Source organism: Phocoena phocoena, chromosome 14, assembly GCF_963924675.1.
Source record: "Phocoena phocoena chromosome 14, mPhoPho1.1, whole genome shotgun sequence".
Classification (NCBI taxonomy): domain Eukaryota; kingdom Metazoa; phylum Chordata; class Mammalia; order Artiodactyla; family Phocoenidae; genus Phocoena; species Phocoena phocoena.
In genome coordinates, this window is record NC_089232.1 from 4,821,880 (window position 1) to 4,843,612 (window position 21,733).

The window sequence follows — 21,733 nt, forward strand, 5'->3', positions numbered from 1 at the left end:
GCTGAAAGATCAGCTATTAACCTTATGGGGATTCCCTTGTATGTTATTTGTTGCTTTTCCCTTGCTGCTTTTAATATTTTTTCTTTGTATATAATTTTTGATAGTTTGATTAATATGTGTCTTGGCATGTTTCTCCTTGGGTTTATCCTGTATGGGACTCTCTGTGCTTCCTGGACTTGATTGACTATTTCTTTCCCATATTAGGGAAGTTTTCAATAATCTCTTCAAATATTTTCTCAGACCCTTTCTTTTTCTCTTCTTCTGGGACCCTTATAATTCGAATGTTGGTGTGTTTAATGTTGGCTCAGAGGTCTCTGAGACTGTCCTCAATTCTTTTTTCTTTATTCAGCTCTGCAGAAGTTATTTCCACTATTCTGTCTTCCAGGTCACTTATCCGTTCTTTTGCCTTAGTTATTCTTCTATTGATTCCTTCTATTTTTAATTTCATTTATTTTGTTGTTCATCATTACTTGTTTGCTCTTTAGTTCTTCTAATTCCTTGTTAAACATTTCTTGTATGTTCTCCATTCTATTTCTGAGATTTTGGATCATCTTTACCATCATTACTCTGAATTCTTTTTCCAGTAGACTGCTTATTTCCTCTTCATATATTTGGTCATATATTTGGGTTTTTACCTTGCTCCTTCATCTGCTGCATATTTCTCTGTCTTCTCACTTTGCTTAACTTACTGTGTTTGGGGTCTCCTTTTCACAGCCTGCAGGTTCGTAGCTCCTCTTGTTTCTGGTGGGTTAGGTTGGTTCAGTGGCTTGTGTAGGCTTCCTTGTGGGGGGGATTTGTGAGTGTGTTCTAGTGGGTGGGCTGAATCTTCTCTTTCTGGTGGGCAGGGCCGTGTCCAGTGGTGTGTTTTGGGTGGTCTGTGAATTTAGTATGACTTTCGGCAGCCTGTCTGCTAATGGGTGGGGTTATGTTCCTGTCTTGCTAGTTGTTTGGCATGGGATGTCCAGCACTGGGGCTTGCTGGCCATTGGATGGAGCTTGGTTTTAGTGTTGAGACGAGAGCTCTCACCAATTAATATTACATGGGGCCGGGTGGTCTCTGGTTGTCCAACATCCTGGACACAGCTCTCCCAACTTGGAGGTCCAGGCCCAACACCCAGCCAGAGCGCCAAGACCCTGCTAGCTTCACAGCACAGAATAAAAGGAAGGTTAAAAAAAAAAAAGAACAGACAGAACCCCAAAACAAATGATAAAAGCAAAACTAAACAGGCAAAATCACAGAAACATACATACACACACACACACACACACACATTCACAAAAAGAAAAAAAAAAAAACCCAAACAGACAGAACCCCAAGACAAACAGTAAGAGCAAAACTAAACAGACAAAATCACACAAAGAAACATACACACAGACACTCAGAAAAAGAGAAAAAAAAAAAAGGAAGAGAGCAACCAAACCAATAAACAAACCCACAGATGAAAACAAACACTAAAAACTAAACTAAGGTAAACATAAAACCAAAAACAAATCAAATGCAGAAAGCAAACCCTGAGTCCACAGTTGCCCCCAACGTCCCCCGCCTCAATTTTGGAAACACTCGTTGTCTATTCAGGTGTTCCACACATGCAGGGTTTACCAAGCTGATTGTGGGGATTTAGTCCACTGCTTCTGAGGCTGCACAGTGAGATTTCCTTTCCTTTCTCTTCTTTGTTCACACAGCTCCTGGGGTTCAGCTTTGGTTTTGGCCTCGCCTCTGCGTGTAAGTCACCTTCAGGCATCTGTTCCCCGCCAAGACAGGACAGGATTAAAGCAGTGGCTGATTAGGGCTCTCTTGTTCACTCAGGCCCGGGAGAGGGTAGGGTATGGTAGTCACAAATGGGATGCTGGGAGTGCCTGCAGTGGCAGAGGGCAGTGTGACGTTGCACCAGCCTGAGGTGCGCCGTGTGTTCTCCTGGGGAAGTTGACCCTGGATCACAGGAGCCTGGCAGTGGTGTGCTGCATAGGCTCCTTTGAGGGTGTGGGTAGTGACCTGTGCTTGCACACGGGACTCTTGATGGCAGTCGTGGCAGAGGTAGCAGTCTGTGCCCGCCTCTGACATCCAAGATGATAGCTGTGGCTTGTGCTCATCTCTGGAGCTCCCTTAGGCAGTGCTTTGCTGTCTGCAGGCTCACGGAGTAGGAAGCCCTTCTCCTCATGCACCCCGAAACAATGGTCTCTTGCCTCTCCGGCAGGTCCAGACTTTTTCCCGAGCTCCCTCCCGGCTAGCCATGGTGCACTAACCCCCTGCAGGCTGTGTTCACGCCACCAACCCCAGTCCTCTCCCTGCGCTCCAACAGAAGCCTGAGCCTCAGGTCCCAGCCCCCACCCGCCCCGGCGGGTGAGCAGACAAGCCTCTCGTGCTGGTGAGTGCTGGTCAGCAACGATCCTCTGTGCGGGAATCTCTCCACTTTGCCCTCCGCACCCCTGTTGCTGTGCTCTCCTCTGTGGATCCAAAGCTCCCCATCCCATCCCTGCCAGTGAGGGGGCTTCCTAGTGTGTGGAAACTTTTCCTCCCTCACAGCTCCCTCCCAGACGTGCAGGTCCCATCCCTATTTTTTGTCTCTTTTTTTTTTTTCTTTTGCCCTACCCATGTACGTGGGGATTTTCTTGCCTTTTTGGAAGTCTGAGGTCTTCTGCCAGCGCTCAGTAGGTGTTCTGTAGGAGTTGTTCCACACATAGATGTATTTTTGATGTGTTTGTGGGGAGGAAGGTGATCTCCACATCTCACGCCGCCACAATCTTGAAGGTCTCCAACTTACTAGTTCTTATTCATTTCTCTTACTGTTGCGATATAGGCATTGGCATGGTTTCTATTATTTACCGCCTATGGCCTATTTGAACTCTCTTCTCTTCTGCATGTCTCCCAGGTCACGTGTGTATATACCTCATGTATACACACCTGTGTACATGATGAGTATAGAGAATTATCTACCAGTAAAATTGGGAGATCATAGATTATGCCTAGCTCCAACTTGAAATGACATGCCAAGCTGTTTTCTAATAGTTGTACCACCTGACACTTCCACCAGCAGTGTGAGAGTTCCTGTTACTGCACAGACTCCATGATGCCTGGGATTGTCAGTCTATTTATTTTAGCCATCTTTATGTATGTGTCCTGATATCACCTAGCAAATTTAAGTTACATTTCCCTAGATTGCACCTGATCGAGCACCTTTTTAACCTTTTTATTGGCTGTGTTGATATCCTCTACTTGAGCTGTCTGTCCAAGTGGTTGTCTGTCCTCCTACCAGGTGGCCTTCTTCTCATTATTTTGGAGGAGCTTTGGCTAGATCCTGCATACAAAACCTTTGCTCACTTATTTCAAGTATCTTCTTCTACTCTGTGGCTTGTCCTTCCACTCTCTGAATAAACAGAAGTTCTTATTTCTAATGTAGCCTCATTTACCAATTTTTTCCTTCAATACTAGTAATTTGTATGTTCTTCATTTTTTTAATCTTTCCTTACCCCAAATCATAAAGGTATTTTTCTAGAAATGTGTGGTTTTGACTTTCATATTTAGGTCTACAATTCACTTGAAATTATTTTTATAAAAGGCATGAGAAAGGGGAAATTTTTGTTTTATTCTATATTACATCTAATTGTCTAGGACCATTTATTGAGAAGACTGCACTTTCCCTATTCCTCTGTAGTGTCATCTTTGTCAAAACCAAGTGCTTTGCATGCATGGATCTATTTCTGGGCCTTCAATTCTGTTCTGTTGTCGATCCTCATACCAGGACTAGAGTGTCTAAATTACTATAGCTTTTTAGCAAATCTTGAAATCTGGTGTCACTCATCCTCCCATTCAGTTCTTCTTCATTGAAAGTGTCTTAACTATTATTCAGCCTTTGAGTTTTCATACCAATGTTATAATCAATATATCAAATTCTACAAAAAACAGAATCTGTTAAGATTTTGACTGTCTTCTTCCTCAAAACAAAGAAAAAGTGTTCAATAATTCAGTCTTGACTGTGTTGTTTCTATAGGTTTTTAACAACCTGCCAAGACTGAATCAGGAAGAAATAGAAAATATGAACAGACCAATGACAAGCACTGAAATTGAAACTGTGATTAAAAATCTTCCAACAAACAAAAGCCCAAGACCAGATGGCTTCACAGGTGAATTCTATCAAACGTTTAGAGAAGAGCTAATACCTATCCTTCTCGAACTCTTCCAAAATATAGCAGAGGGAGGAACACTCCCAAATTCCTTCTACGAGGCCACCATCACCTTGATACCAAAACCAGACAAGGATGTCACAAAGAAAGAAAACTACAGGCCAGTACCACTGATGAACATAGATGCAAAAATCCTCAACAAAATACTAGCAAACAGAATTCAACAGCACATTAAAAGGATCATACACCATGATCAAGTGGGGTTTATTCCAGGAATGCAAGGATTCTTCAATATACACAAACCTATCAATGTGATAAACCATATTAACAAATTGAAGGAGAAAAACCATATGATCATCTCAATAGATGCAGAGAAAGCTTTCGACAAAATTCAACACCCATTTATGATAAAAACCCTCCAGAAAGTAGGCATAGAGGGAACTTTCCTCAACATAATAAAGGCCATATATGACAAGTCCACAGCAAACATCATCCTCAATGGTGAAAAACTGAAAGCATTTCCACTAAGATCAGGAACAAGACAAGGTTGCCCACTCTCACCACTCTTATTCAACATAGTTTTGGAAGTTTTAGCCACAGCAATCAGAGAAGAAAAGGAAATAAAAGGAATCAAAATCGGAAAAGAAGAAGTAAAGCTGTCACTGTTTGCAGATGACATGATACTATACATAGAGAATCCTAAAGATGCTACCAGAAAACTACTAGAGCTAATCAATGAATTTGGTAAAGTAGCAGGATACAAAATTAATGCACAGAAATCTCTGGCATTCCTATATACTAATGATGAAAAATCTGAAAGTGAAATCAAGAAAACACTCCCATTTACCATTGCAACAAAAAGAATAAAATATCTAGGAATAAACCTACCTAAGGAGACGAAAGACCTGTATGCAGAAAATTATAAGACACTGATGAAAGAAATTAAAGATGATACAAATAGATGGAGAGATATACCATGTTCTTGGATGGAAAGAATCAACATTGTAAAAATGACTCTACTACCCAAAGCAATCTACAGATTCAATGCAATCCCTATCAAACTACCACTGGCATTTTTCACAGAACTAGAACAAAAAATTTCGCAATTTGTATGGAAACACAAAAGACCCCGAATAGCCAAAGCAATCTTGAGAACGAAAAAAGGAGCTGGAGGAATCAGGCTCCCTGACTTCAGACTATACTACAAAGCTACAGTAATCAAGACAGTATGGTACTGACACAAAAACAGAAAGATAGATCAATGGAACAGGATAGAAAGCCCAGAGATAAACCCACACACATATGGTCACCTTATCTTTGATAAAGGTGGCAGGATTGTACAGTGGAGAAAGGACAGCCTCTTCAATAAATGGTGCTGGGAAAACTGGACAGGTACATGTAAAAGTATGAGATTAGATCACTCCCTAACACCATACACAAAAATAAGCTCAAAATGGATTAAAGACCTAAATGTAAGGCCAGAAACTATCAAACTCTTAGAGGAAAACATAGGAAGAACACTCTATGACATAAATCACAGCAAGATCCTTTCTGACCCACCTCCTAGAGTAATGGAAATAAAAACAAAAATAAACAAATGGGACCTAATGAAACTTCAAAGCTTTTGCACAGCAAAGGAAACCATAATCAAGACCAAAAGACAACCCTCAGAATGGGAGAAAATATTTGCAAATGAAGCAACTGTCAAAGGATTAATCTCCAAAATTTACAAGCAGCTCATGCAGCTCAATAACAAAAAAACAAACAACCCAATCCAAAAATGGGCAGAAGACCTAAATAGACATTTCTCCAAAGAAGATATACAGAATGCCAACAAACACATGAAAGAATGCTCAACGTCATTAATCATTAGAGAAATGCAAATCAAAACTACAATGAGATATCGTCTCACACCAGTCAGAATGGCCATCATCAAAAAATCTAGAAACAATAAATGCTGGAGAGGGTGTGGAGAAAAGGGAACACTCTTGCACTGCTGGTGGGAATGTGAATTGGTTCAGCCACTATGGAGAACAGTATGGAGGTTCCTTAAAAAACTACAAATAGAATTACCATATGACCCAGCAATCCCACTACTGGGCATATACCCTGAGAAAACCAAAATTCAAAAAGAGTCATGTACCAAAATGTTCATTGCAGCTCTATTTACAATAGCCCGGAGATGGAAACAACCTAAGCGCCCATCATCGGATGAATGGATAAAGAAGATGTGGCACATATATACAATGGAATATTACTCAGCCTTAAAAAGAAATGAAATTGAGCTATTTGTAACGAGGTGGATAGACCTAGAGTCTGTCATACAGAGTGAAGTAAGTCAGAAAGACAAAGACAAATACTGTATGCTAACACATATATATGGAATTTAAGGGGAAAAAAATGTCATGAAGAACCTAGGGGTAAGACAGGAATAAAGACGCAGACCTACTGGAGAACGGACTTGAGGATATGGGGAGGGGGAAGGGTGAGCTTTGACAGGGCGAGAGAGAGTCATGGACATATACACACTAACAAATGTAGTAAGGTAGATAGCTAGGGGGAAGCAGCCGCAAGGCACAGGGATATTAGCTCGGTGCTTTGTGACAGCCTGGAGGGGTGGGATAGGGAGAGTGGGAGGGAGGGAGACGCAAGAGGGAAGACATATGGGAACATATGTATATGTATAACTGATTCACTTTGTTATAAAGCAGAAACTAACACACCATTGTAAAGCAATTATACCCCAATAAAGATGTTTAAAAAATAAATAAATAAAAATAAATTTTAGGGTAAAATAAAATACATTTTTAAAAATCAGATTAAGGACATTCCCTTCTATTCTTAATAAAAGAGTTGGTTTTTTTTAAAATAATGAATTCCTAGTTCAAGTTTTCTAAATGACTTTTCTGTATCTATAAGGTAAGTGTATTATTTTTCTCCTTTAGTTTGTTTATGCAAAATAAAAGAGTGAATTATCTAATATGAAACAACTTCGTATTGCTCTGTATAACCCCAATTTAGTCCTTTATGTATGTTGTTAAAATAAATTTGCTTTACATTTTTCATCTGTGTTTATGAATGAGAGTTGGCCTGAAATTTTCCTTTGTAGTAATGTCCTGGACTTCCCAGGTAGTGCAGGGGTTGAGAATCCACCTGCCAATGCAGGGGACACAGGTTCAACCCCTGGTCCAGGAAGATCCCACATGCCACAGAGAAACTAAGCCCATGCACCACAACTACTGAGCCTGTGTTCTACAGCCCATAAGCCACAACTACTGAGCCTGTGCGCTACAGCTACTGAACCCTGCATGCCTAGAGCTCGTGCTCCACAACTAGAGAAGCCACCGCAGTGAGAAGCCCATGCACCACTGTGAAGAGTAGCCCCAGCTCGCTGCAACTAGAGAAAGCCTGTGCACAGCAATGAAGACCCAATACAACCAAAAATAAATTTTAAAAAAATTAATAATGTCCTTGTTGGGTTTGGGTGTCAAGGTTTTCCTGACCTTATAAAATGAGATAAGGACTATTTCCTCTTTTACTGCTCTCTGAAACAATTTGTTGAAAATTGATGTTATCTCTTTATTAAATGTTTTGTAGAATTCACCAGTAAAACCAACTGAATCTGGAATTTTGTTTGTGGGAAGATTTTAAATTTATTTAATAGTTATATGATTATCTTCCTCTCTCATGGCTTATATTTTCTTTCTAATTATCTAAACACAATGGCTAGAATTTTCAAAGACAGGAGAGGGGAACAACATTAATTAAGAGAGTTAATAACAGGTATGTTTATCCTTTCTAGGTGTTTATGAAATCCACTAGGGTATTCACATGGTGAGTGATATGTAGACAACTATCTTTTATTATGGGCATTATTATTTCTTTGAAAATTCAGAAGAACTAAAGAACCCTCCTTGAAAAATGTGGGTCCAGAGTCTCTTAAGTATTGAGTAGATTTCATCTCTTTTCCATGTGTTGCTTTGTAAGCTTTCTCATTTCTGTCTTTAATGTTTGAGTTTCTCTGCATTGGGGGGATTAGATTTGCTGGAGCTTCCTCTATCTTCTTTTTCTATTCCACCCCACCCCCGCCCCAACCCTTCTATCCCAGAACCAACTTTGGAATTTATCAATTCTATTTGTTGGTTGTTTTCCTTATAATAACTTTATAATTTTTTATGCCTATCTTTTTTATTTCCTTCCATGGAGTTGTTTAGTTGCTCTTTTTTATAGAGTTAAATGGTTAGATGATGGATTTTAATGTTTTCTACACTTATTATTAATCATAATGATATTTAAAGATACATGCTTGTTTAGAACTCACCATTGGTCACATTCCATGAAATTTGATATATTCTCTCTGCCATTATTTTCTAAATATTCTGTACCAATGGCTTTGGCTTAATCTAACCAAGAAAGTAAATACTTAGAAGCTAAATTTTTTGTTGCTTATTTTTTTTAATTAGTGGATTTATTTTTTGTTGGGTTTATCATTGTTTTGACTTCAGCTGTAAATTTCTAGATTACCTACATGGGGATTATACCACGTGGTCTGTATAATTTCTTTTGGGTCTCTGAGTTTTTCATAGATGTTTATGAGTGCTATCCATTAAATACATTATTCTTAATATATTACTAGAGTATTTTAGATCCTTATTTGACTAGCAAATTTGTCAAAGCCAGAGTATGTTAAAACCTCCCACTATATCTGAAACTATTGTACTGTCTTGTTGTATTGTTCTTGTACTTCTGAGAGTTTAGCTTTATATATTTTATTTTGATGCATGGTTATTTGACACATAAACATTTTTATTTGGGGAAGGATAATTTTTATTAGTATAAAATGATTCAATTTGTCATTTAATTTTTTGCATTGAAAGATATATTATCAGATTGAAAGATTAATATTGTGAATCTGATTTCTTTGTATTGCTATTGTATGCAAATCTTATGCATATCTTGCTTAGGTGCTGATTTTTAATCTTCTAGGACATGTATTTTAGATCTATTTTGAGGAGAGCATATAATTGGATTTTAACATTTGACTCAACCTGAACATCTGCCTTTTCTTTTTTAAATTTTTTTATTTTTTGGTTGCATTGCCTCTTTGTTGCTGCACTCGGGCTTTCTCTAGTTGCGGCGAGTGGGGGCTACTTTTTGTTGTGGTGCACGGGCTTCTCATTGCAGTGACTTCTCTTGTTGTGGAGCATGGGCTCTAGGTGGGTGGGCTTCAGTAGTTGTATAGCGTGGGCTCAGCAGTTGTGGCTCACAGGCTCTAGAACTCAGGCTCAGTAGATGTGGCACATGGGCTTAGTTGCCCCATGGCATGTGGGATCTTCCCAGACCATGGATTGAACCTGTGTCCCCTGCATTGGCAGGAGGATTCTTAACCACTGCACCACCAGGGAAGTCCCGAGCATCTGTCTTTTAATAAAAACTTTGTTTAATTTATTTTTTCTTTAGAAGGTACTCAACACATTTTTACCTTACTAGTGATTACCTTTAAATTAAAAAAAATTATGAGTCCCTTTTTCTCCACTTAGATCACAAACTGAGGCAGTGTTTATTGATCCCTTCCTATGGAAAATAAGGAAAATAACATGATAACTCCCCCTACTCCTTTCATATCCTTCCTAGTGTGAGATAATATAACCCAGGACTCTTGATCAACATTACTTAATAGTAGTTTGATATTACATATCATGTCTTTCAGGAAGGACTTGTCTTTGTGTGAACAGATTTACAATAATCTTTCAGACCCATAGTGATTGCAGCCAGACCTTTCACAGCACAACCTCCCCAGCCTTCTGCTCTGTGATTTTTTATTTTGATACCTCTCCTGATGAACTCAGGTATATCAAAAGCTGGAAACTGGATACACCTGTGTGGGATTTGTCTTCATTCCTGAAATTCAAAAACATTCACAAGGATGTGTGGACTTACTGATTCCTGCCCTTAGGATTTCAGTGGCTTCAATAAGTTTACTCACCAAGTTTTACTTCAATTGAATTATTTTTTGGATAAATGATCTTAGGGATTCTTCTTCCATTTCCCACTTTTTCTGCTAAGAAATCATACCCACATGAAATTGTATTAGAAACATTCCCAACTACTTGAATGCAGTAATAACATAAAGAAAACCTGGTACTGAGCAGACCTTCAATAAACGTTGGTCAAGAAAAAACAATACCCATGATGTGACAAAGTATCACTCCATAAGTGCATATTTTTCAACCAGAAATAATTGAATTGCTAAGGGGAAAATCTAAAAGCTGGGCTACCAAGAGAGTTCACATCATCATTATATATTCGACATAAATATAAACTGATGAGATTGTGTAATAACTTCTCATTGCCTAGTCATTCAGTACACGTCTTAAGCAGTGGTGATAAGCAAAGCTCTGGCCTGGGTCCTAGACAGAAAGAAACAGTGACCCTAATGGTCTGTCCTCAGTTCCACTCCTCCATCCTCCAACCCTGCTATTCCATATTCTTCGCAGACCTTCCTTATTCTTCAGCTTTTTCATCCCTCCCCCCCGACTTTATAACTGCCTTCCTTGTACTGACTCCCCACCCCTTTGTCTTTCTCCACACCTTCCCTCCCCCATTTGTCTACCAATATTTAGCAATCACCCTCTGGATCCCACATTTCTCCTCTCCATTTGGGGTGCGAGGTGAAAAAGTTATAAGAGGGAAGCTATAAAAATGCAAAACCGTATGTCCTTTATGGTGGCAATAATATTTGCACATTCTAGAAACTATTCAAATTCAGTACAGTAAGTCCTCTGCATACAAACCTTCAAGTTGTGAACTTTCAAAGATGCTAACTTGCGTTTGCGTGTCCACATAAGTTAGTTCATGTGTCTGGCATACATTGTCACATGTGTGCAACCTCTACAAGTGGTTGTGCTTTTGTGTACTTTACTCTACAGTACTGTATAAAGTAGAGTATCTTTATTTCAAGCCCAGGATGTCCAGAAGCAAGTGTAAAAGCAGCGGTGATGTAGCTGGTACTTTCCTGCTCACTCGATGCCAGCCCCTGGATGCCAGCTCTCGTACTGGACTACTGTACTTTTCAAGGTACTGTACTGTAAGATTAAAAATGTTTTCTTTATTTTGTGTGTTTCTTTTTTATGTATTATTTTTGTGAAAATTATTATAAACCTATTACAGTATGGTACTATATAGCCGATTGTGTTAGTTGGGTACCTAAGCTAACTTTGTTGGACCTACAAACATGCTCTTGGGATGGAACTTGTTCTTATGCAGGGGACTTACTGTATGTCCCAAACAGAAGTCATCACCAGCCAGTCGATATACCATCTCCCACTCAATCACACACATGGAAAATCTAGATGTCATTCTAAGTAACAGCTTTCCTCCCACCCTCTTCATATGATCACCACCCAGCCAAACTCATTTTACCTCTTAGCATTTCTCAGTCTGTGCCTCTTTCTTGACACCTAAACCCTATTTTCTACTCTTGACTCTTTCCCTAGGCACTCTCATTCACATCCACCTCTTCAATTACCGTCTGAAGTTCAATGACCTTGCAAAAAGGTGTAACTCTAAGCTCCAGACCCATATAGGCCATGACCTACTTGACATCTCAAGTCACCAAGTACTCAGCTCACGCATGACCAAACTCATGATCTCACTCTTAAATCCAGTTTTCCTCCAGAGTTATCTTTTTTCCTTGAATCGTATTACCATCCAAAAGGCCTAGCTTCCTGGATCTTGCCATATCTCTCACCCCACATTCAATCTGACACCAAGACCTGTGGATTTTACCTCCTAGAATGCCTGGAGTCCATCCACCTATGCCTAGCTGATGTCTCACCTGCATTTCTGCACCTGCCTCCTAACTGCCATTCTTATCTATAGGGATCGTTCTGTGCACAGTGGCTACAGTGAGCTCTCAGAAACATGTTACACCATGCTACTCTCCTGCTCTCAACTGCTCTGGCTGCTTCCCATTGTTCTTAGGAGAAAATCCATGCTTCCCACACTGGACTGAACGTTCCTACCTAAGGTTGGCCCCTGACTGCTTCTCCAACCTCTTTACCTACTGTGATCTCCCTTATTCAGCACCATCCCACCAACCTACCTACTTCCCATCCTTCAGACATACCATGGTCTGACTTGTTGTAGGGCCTTCACTTTGGCTGCCCCCTCAGTCTAGAAAAAACCTCACTCGTTTAAGCAGTTAATGCTTCCTGACCATCAGCATCACTATTATTGGGAAGCTTTCCCTGACCCACTTCCTTCTCAACGGATCCTTGTCTGTTTGATATCATATTTTCCTTTCTACTCAGACTTCAAAGCTCCATCCAAGCAGCGGTCATGGCTGTTTGCCTCACCATCATGTTCTCCCTGCCCAGCATAGGACCTGACCTTGATGGGCACTCAGTAAAGGGTCACTAAATTACTGCCTGAAGAAGAATCTCCTACCACTTCCAGCGAAGTTCACATGGTTACATCCAGATGTTGCAGCAGCCTCCTAAGTGGTCTCCAGGCCTCAAGACCCCCTTCAACTCCTGCTCAAACCATCTTAGGACTGATCTCATCCATCACAAATGCAGCCTCGTGGCTCTACATTTACACTCATCCAAGGGCTCTTCAGCGCTTCATGGTAAAACCTGCGTATAATCAGCCCCCTTGACCTTTCCCTTGTTTAACTCCATGACTTCAGTTCCCACCACTCCTCAGCTCACAGTTTTTTATGCTCTAACAAAATTACTTTTAGATCCAACATAAACTATCATGGTAGACACTTCCATGCTTTGCCTTAGACATTTCTCTCTGCCCCTCTTCTCTCTTCTTTACTTCTGTAAACCCTGCTTGTCCTTCAAAATTCAGCTGAGAAGACATTTCCTCTTGGAAAGCTTCCAAGACCATTTATTTACTTGCCACTTATGCAGCTACTTCTGATTTTTTTCCTGCTCCCCTGGACATTGTCTATAACACTCTCCTTACCACATAATGTTAAGATGATCCATTTACATTTCTAGCACCACTACAACCAGGCTGAGAGCTTCTCAATACAAGAAAGAATTTTTTTAATTTTTTAATTATAGGTTTAAACAATTTTGGGCATATAACAGATAATAAATAAACATTTATTGCAATGACATAAAATAAAGATTATTGGACTCAATGATCTCTTAAGGTATTCTTCATTTTGCCTTTGAAATTCCATCTTATAAAGAATTCCCTCAGCCACCAGTGTAAGACTAGAGCATAAGATCATTGAGGTATTCATGTCCGCCCTTTACTGAATACCTATACTTCGCCAGGCACCCTGGGTGCTACTCCATAGACATGATCTCATTTAATTTTCATGAATAAACCAAGAATTTTAGTCTTCCTTTTTTTCAGATGAGAAAACTAAACAGCCCATGCCCTTTCGCCCCACTCCTCCTACCTTCTGATTCTAATAATGACATGTTTGAGGGACTGCTAACCCTCAGGAAAAGCAAGATTGGGAACCCCTTCTGCCCAAAGCCAACCTCTCACGCAAAGCCAAGGGGCAGTCAAGGTGGTGGGTACGATTGCACTTACTGAGGTTCACAGAAATGCTATTTAAAACAGTGTGCTGCTTCTTTGCGTATGTGAGCGTGGCTTGACACGCATAGTTCCCTCCATCCCCTGTCGAGACATTCTTCACTAAAAGCCTTTTTCTCCGAGAAATAAATCGTTCTCCTTCAATCTCTTTACAGTCCTAAATTTAAAAAATATATTTTTCATTTCAAAGAGTATTTTGGGGTATCAGTTACATTCCTAGTTAGCACCATTCTATGAACCATGGGGAGACAAGAAACCTATGTGATCTCTAGACCTTAGGTAATTTACAATCTAATTAAAGACATATGTATATTTATATAAGATATATACATATCTCCCCAGAAAACTGACAAAGGATATTCTACAGGTTACAGTGAGAGCTATAAATATGAGGTCTACTGGGAGTTGAGAGGAGAGAGGCCTATGAAGGCTGGAAGGAAGACTTTATGGAGAAGGATTGGACCTAGTCCATAAAGGAGTTTGGTAGGAGGATGTGAACAGGCAGGAAGGTCCTCCACGTCGCTCAATGGACCACTGTCTAATGGCACCAAGCTCCTTTGCAAGACTGCAAGCCCAGGTGAATAAGGACTGTGACCTCTGTGTTACAGGTCCAATCACACCTTCTCCACCTATCAGGGGTTGGATTTGCCGAGGTCCAAAATAACTCTTCACCAACCTTCTATCTGGTGGCCTGAGCAATAGTCAAAGTGCGTGGCAAGGTTAAGGGGAGCAGATATCACGTCACTTCTTAAGTCACCCAGGCTTCCTCTGCATCAACAAGGAAACAGCCTCACACAAAACCAACTTGAAGGCTGGTTAGTCTCAGGAAGGCCTTTCTCATTGTTCTCCTCAGTTTCCACCCAGAGGGCAAGCCTCACCATTCATCTGTCCTGTCATAAGCTCACATTCTCATGTGAATCGTTTTTTCCATCTCAGAGGCCCACTCCTGAACTCTTTCTCAAACCTTTTCCCATTTCTTCAGGAAGTGCCAATCTACAAAATAACATCTGGGATAATTGAGTCCATTTATTCACTCAAATATTTTTCTTGCTCTTTGCTAGCATTGTGAGAGGCCCTGGTCATGCAGGAATAAGATGATGTCCCTCAGAGCTCACAATCCTTATAATAGAGAAGGCAAACATACAACCCCTCATTATATAAAGACGTAATCGCTCCAGTTTTGAGCTCTCTCCTCACTGAGTCAACCATGGTCAGAATTCACTCTCCACCATTGGAACAGTGTGAATGCTTCCATCGTGGAAGGTGAAATTCAATAATGCCAAAATGAACATTTGTTTATTTATTTATCATGTGAACAATAACTTTCTAGAAGTCTTATATTATTTTTTCTGTAAACACTCTATAGGGGAAACCAAATTATAATCAGAAAATTGCTTACGGAGTAGAATGGGAATTACTAGTAAGAGTCAGATGCTGATAATATGAGTGATGTTGCCTTCTTTAGAATAGGGACAAACAAAAAGTGTGAGTGTTTGGATTATGGAAACCTCGTTCCTGGGTGGGGCTTGTGTGGGCGCAATCTCTGGGACTCTGTTTCTATGCTCTGATCTTGATCAGTCCCCTTTCTGATTGACTCATTCAAGACATACAAATATTTAATCATATTAAAGTTTACCCTGGACAGCTGAAGAGCCATTCTGTCCTTTTTCAGTAACTAGAACTGTCTCTATTGTAATCTGCTGCATTATTTTAGAGTTTTAATTCTCAGAAGGCTTTGACTTTTAGTTAACAGTGAGTGGTGATATCTCACTAATAAGATTTTAATTAGTAATATTAGCAGCCTACATTTGAAAATTTTTGTCTTTCTAGCACCAAGAAGAACAATTCTGACCCAGCACGTACAATGGTTCACAGGTACAAAATAGACGAGAGCATCCTGGCTAAGCTGTAGTGGTCATAGGAGAGTGATGAAGATGAAACTGGTGAGGGAGTCAGGAGCCCAATCATAGAGAACCATGAAAAGGGGAGGAGCATCTGAAGCTGTCTGTGCAAGGGACCAAGGTGTGCATATTTGCCTTGGAGCACAATCTGTCTGGTTGCTCTGTGGGAAAGGATTAAAATGGGGGCAATCCTAACGACTAGGGAACAATTTAGGAAATTATTTCCACACACTAAGGCTGAATAGAACATGAACTAAGGCAGTACACTGGGGATAACCAGAAGGGAACAAAAAACAGTGATTTTAAGCAGTTCTAATTCACAGCCTTAGTGACAAATTTGGACTATGGAGAGGGAACAGGACCGGTATGGTCCCAGCTTAGGGATGCAAAAGTGTCCTTAGATAGGAGATGGAATGCAAAGAAAATACAGAAGAATGATCAGATTTGAGGTTAAGATTAAAAAGTGGCTCTAGACATGGTGAATCTGGTGAGTTGTGTGATGGGAATGTCTACATGGAATGTATGTTAGGTTGTTGGATGAAGTATCTGGAGATGGGAGAAAGGAGAGTTGGGAGCCATCTGTGTGCGATGGTCCTATGAGCCTTCCACCTGAATGCAATCAAAGCAAGAACTGAAGACAACCATGGCTGAAACTGGGAACCCCTAAAATCTAAGACCCAAACCCAGAGAATGAGAACACAGTAATGATTACTAAGGAAAAGCCACGGAGTGGGGAGATAAAGAATGAATAAGTTTCAGAAGGGAGAGAAGATGAAGCTCTCAGCTCATGGGCACGTCCAGCAGCGATGGACACCACAAGAGATCAAAATCAGGATCAGGATTGGAAATGAATGTTAGATTTAGCAGCTGGGAAGCCAGTAGTAAATCAGCAACTATAGATCCAGTATGGTGGTAGGGCAGAAACCATTGTATCGAGGAGTAATTTGGAATTGAAGAAAAAAAGGAGACATTCCTGTTTTTCCAAATGTGGATACTTCAGAGTCTATGAGCATGGATGTTCTAACACCTGAACTTTCTCCTCTGGAACACCTCCAATCTCAAGGACCACCTCTACTCCTATGAGTCTTCAATTCTCCCTGCCACAAGCCAGATTTTGTCATTATCCAGAAATACTCTGTCTCTAAATTCTTAAAAATAAAAATATACCATTCTGGGGGGGACCTTCCAGGTGGTGGAGGAGTAAGACATGGAAATCACCTTCCTCCCCACAAATACATCAAAAAGACACCTACATGTGGAACAACTCCTACAGAACAACTACTGAACGCTGGCAGAAGACCTCAGACTTCCAAAAAGGCAAGAAAATCCCCACATGCTTGGGTAGGGTAAAAGAGAAAAGAAAAAACAGAGACAAAAGAATAGGGACGGGACCTGCCCCTTGGAGAGGGAGCTGTGAAGGAGGAAAAGTTTCCACACACTAGGAAGCCCCTTCACTGGTGGAGACGGGGGGTGGCGGAGGGGGAAAGCTTCGGAGCCACGGAGGAGAGCACAGCAATAGGGGTGCAGAGGGCAAAGCAGAGAGATTCCTACACAGAGGACTGGTGCCAACCAGCACCCACCAGCCTGAGAGCCTTGTCTGTTCACCTGCCGGGGTGGGTGGGGGCTGGGAGCTGAGGCTCTAGCTTCGCAGGTCAGATCCCAGGGAGAGGACTGGGGTTGGCTGCGTGGATACAGCCTAAAGGCGGCTAGTGCACCACAGCTAGCCGGGAGGGAGGTCAGAAAAAAGTCTGGAACTGCCTAAGAGGTGAGAGACCATTGTTTTGGGGTGTTTGAGGAAAGGGGATTCCTTCTCTGCTGCCCACAGAAGGCAGAGCACTGCCTAAACGAGCTCCAGAGACGGGCGCCAGCCACGGCTATCAGCATGGACACCAGAGACGGACATGAGATGCTAAGGCTGCTGCTGCAGCCACCAACAATCCTGTGTGCAAGCACAGGTCACTATCCACACCACCACCGGCCCCCCAGGGAGCCTGTGTAGCCTGCCACTGCCAGGGTTCCGTGATCCAGGGACAAGTACCCCAGGAGAACACATGGTGTGACTCAGGCTGTTGCAATGTTATGCTGGCCTCTGCCGCTGCAGGCTCGCCCCGCATTCCAATTATATACCTTACCCCTCCCTCCCCCCTGGTCTGAGTGAGCAAGAGTTCCCTAATCAGCTGCTGCTTTAACTCAGTCCTGTCTGGGCGGGAACAGATGCCTGAAGGTGACCTACACGCAGAGATGGGGCCAAGATCAAAGCTGAACCCTAGGAGCTGTGCGAACAAAGAAGAGAAAAGGAAATTTCTCTGTCCAGCCACAGGAGCAGTGGATTAAATCTCCACAATCAACTTGATGTACGCTGCATCTGTGGAACACCTGAATAGACAACGAATCATCCCAAAATTGAGGGAGTGGACTTTGGGAGCAACTGTAAACTTGAGTTTTACTATCTGTGAATGATTTGTTTCTGATTTTTATGTTTATCTTAGTTTAGTTTTTGGCCCTTGTTATCACTGGTGGACTTGTTTATTGGTTTGGTGGCTCTCTCCTTTATTATTATTTTTTTTTTAGTTTTTTTATTTAAATAATTTTTTCACTTATTTATTATTTTCTTCCTTTTTGTCTCACTTTTCTTCTGAGCTGTGTGGCTGACAGGGTCCTGCTGCTCCGGCCTGGTGTCAGGCCTGAGCCGCTGTGGTGGGAATTCCCATAAGGTTAATAGCTGATCTTTCAGCAGAAACTCTGCAACCAGAAGGGGGTGGCAGACATATTTAAAATGATGAAAGGGAAAAATTTACAACCAAGATTACTCTAACCAGCAAGAATCTCAATCAGATTTGATGGAGAAAACAAAACCTTTACAGACAAGCAAAAGTGAAGAGAATTCAACACCACCAAACCAGCTTTACAACAAATGCTAAAGGAACTTCTCTAGGCGGGAAACACAAGAGAAGGGAAAGACCTACAAAAACAAACCAAGAACAATTAAGAAAATGGTAATAAGAACACACACACTAATAATTACCTTAAGTGTAAATGGATTAGGTGCTCCAACCAAAAGACATACAGTCTGAATAGATACAAAAATAAGACCCATATATATCCTCTCTAAAAGAGACCCACTTCAGACCTAGGGACACATACAGACTGAAAGTGAGGGGATGGAAAAAGATATTCCATGCAAATGGAAATCAAAAGAAAGCTGGAGTAGCAATTCTCATATCAGACAAAATAGACATTAAAATAAAGACTATTACAAGAGACAAATAAGGACACTACATAATGATCAAGGGATCAATACAAGAAGAAGATACAACAATTGTAAATATTTATGCACCCAACACAGAAGCACCTCAATACATAAGACAAATGCTAACAGCCATAAAAGGGGAAGTCGACAGTAACACAAAAATAGTAGGGGACTTTAACACCTCACTTACACCAATGGACACATCATGCAAAATGAAAATATATAAGGAAACACAGCTTTAAATGACACATTAAACAAGATGGACTTAATTGATATTTATAGGACATTCCATCCAAAAACAACAGAATACACTTTCTTCTCCAGTGCTCATGGAACATTCTCCAGGAGAGATCATATCTTGGGTCACAAATCAAGCTGTGGTAAATTTAAGAAAATTGAAATCGTATCAAGCATCTTTTCCGACCACAGTGCTATGAGACTAGATATAAATTACAGGAAAAAAACTGTAAAAAATACAAACACATGGAAGCTAAACAAGACACTACTAAATAACTAAGAGATCACTGAAGAAATCAAAGAGGAAATCAAAAAATACCTAGAAACAAAAGACAATGAAAACATGATGACCGAAAACCTATGGGATGCAGCAAAAGCAGTTCCAAAAGGGAAGTTTATAGCACTACAATCCTACCTCAAGAAACAAGAAAAATCTCAAATAAACAACCTAACATTACACCTAAAGCAGTCAGAGAAAGAAGAACAAAAACTACCCAAGGTTAGCAGAAGGAAAGAAATCATAAAGATCAGATCAGAAATAAATGAAAAAGAAATGAAGGAAACAGTTGCCAAGATCAATAAAACTAAAATCTGGTTCTTTGAGAAGATGAACAAAATTGATAAACCATTAGCCAGACTCATCAAGAAAAAAAGGGAGAAGACTCAAGTCAATAGAATTAGAAATGAAAAAGGATAAGTAACAACTGATACTGCAGAAATACAAAGGATCCTGAAAGATTACTACAAGCAACTATATGCTAGTAAAATGGACAACCGGGAAGAAATGGACAAATTCTTAGAAAAGCACAGCTTTCCGAGACTGAACCAGGAAGAAATAGAAAATATGAACAGACCAATCACAGCACTAAAATTAAAACTGTGATTAAAAATCTTCCAACAAACAAAAGCTCTGGACCAGATGGCTTCACAGGAGAACTCTATCAAACATTTAGAGAAGAGCTAACACCTATCCTTCTCAAACTCTTCCAAAATACAGCAGAGGAAGGAACATACCCAAACTCATTCTATGAGGCCACCATCACCCTGATACCAAAACCAGACAAAGATGTCACACACACACAAAAGAAAACCACAGGCCACTATCACTGATGAACATAGATGCAAAAATCCTCAACAAAATACTAGCACATTAAAAGGGTCATACACCATGATCAAATGGGTTCTATCCCAGGAATACAAAGATTCTTCTATATATGCAAATCAATCAATGTGATACACCACATTAACAAATTGAAGGATAAAAATCATATGATCATCTCAGTAGATGCAGGAAAAACTTTTGACAAAATTCAACACCCATTTATAATAAAAACTCTCCAGAAAGTAGGCATAGAGGGAACATATCTCAGTATAATAAAGGCCATATATGACAAACCCACAGCCAACATCGTTCTCAATGGTGAAAAACTGAAACCATTTCCTCTAAGGTCAGGAATAAGACAAGGTTGCCGACTCTCACCACTATTATTCAACAGAGTTTTGGAAGTTTTAACCACAGCAATCAGAGAAGAAAAAGAAATAAAAGGAATCAAAATCAAAAAAGAAGTACAACTGTCACTGTTTGCAGATGACATGATACTATACATAGAGAATCCTAAAGATGCTACTGGAAAACTACTAGAGCTAATCAATGAATTTGGTAAAGTTGCAGGATACAAAATTAATGCACAGAAATCTCTGGCATTCCTATACACTAATGATGAAAAATCTTAAAGAGAAATGTAGGAAACACTCACACTTACCATTGCAACAAAAAGAATAAAACACCTAGGAATAAACCTACCTAAGGAGACAAGAGACCTGTATGCAGAAACTATAAGACACTGATGAAAGAAATTAAAGACGATACAGACAGATGGAGAGATATACCATGTCCTTGGATTGGAAGAGTCAACATTGTGAAAATGACTCTACTACCCAAAGCAATCTACAGATTCAGTGCAATCCCTATCAAACTACCAATGGCATTTTTCACAGAACTGGAACAAAAAATTTCACAATTTGTATGGAAACACAAAAGACCCCGAACAGCCAAAGCAATCTTGAGAAAGAAAAACGGAGCTGGAGGAATCAGGCTTCCTGGCTTCAGACTATACTACAAAGCTACAGTAATCAAGACAGTATGGTACTGGCACAAAAACAGAAATATAGATCAATGGAACAGGATAGAAAACCCAGATATAAACCCATGCACATATGGTTACCTTATCTTTGTCAAAGGAGGCAAGAATATACAATGGAGTAAAGACAGCCTCTTCAATAAGTGATGCTGGGAAAACTCGACAGCTACATGTAAAAGAAAGATATTAGAACACTTCCTAATGCTGTATACAAAAATAAATCATATGCCATCACGGCGAGGAGGAGATTATCAACAGAACCAAAAAGTATATAAGAATACACCTGTGAAATGCACCCTGTCTATGTGATAGATTTGTATTAATCTGCATGTTCATCAGTATCTCTGGGACAGTGACAGATGAAAAGGAGACATCAGTCAGGGCCAAGTGCCTGAGGAAGAAGTACGTGCGGGTGTGGAAGCAAGAGTCCAGCCTGATGAGCAGAGGATGAGCACGGCCTCAGAACCGTGGTCAGGTACATGCCCAGGAACAGGGCAAAGAACACGCCCTGCTGCTCTGGAA

General features: G+C 40.4%; 1 protein-coding gene across 1 annotated transcript in view; it reads right to left on the minus strand.

Moving 5' to 3' along the window:
• Positions 1 to 21,733, minus strand: part of IL1RL2 (interleukin 1 receptor like 2) — a 48,953-nt gene that overhangs the window by 19,306 nt on the left and 7,914 nt on the right. Inside the window, exons 4-5 of the mRNA XM_065891211.1 lie at positions 13,680 to 13,839; positions 10,108 to 10,182 (exon numbers count right to left, since the gene is read on the minus strand). Of these exons, the coding sequence (XP_065747283.1) occupies positions 10,108 to 10,182; positions 13,680 to 13,839 (235 nt within the window). The remainder of the gene's footprint in view (positions 1 to 10,107; positions 10,183 to 13,679; positions 13,840 to 21,733) is intronic.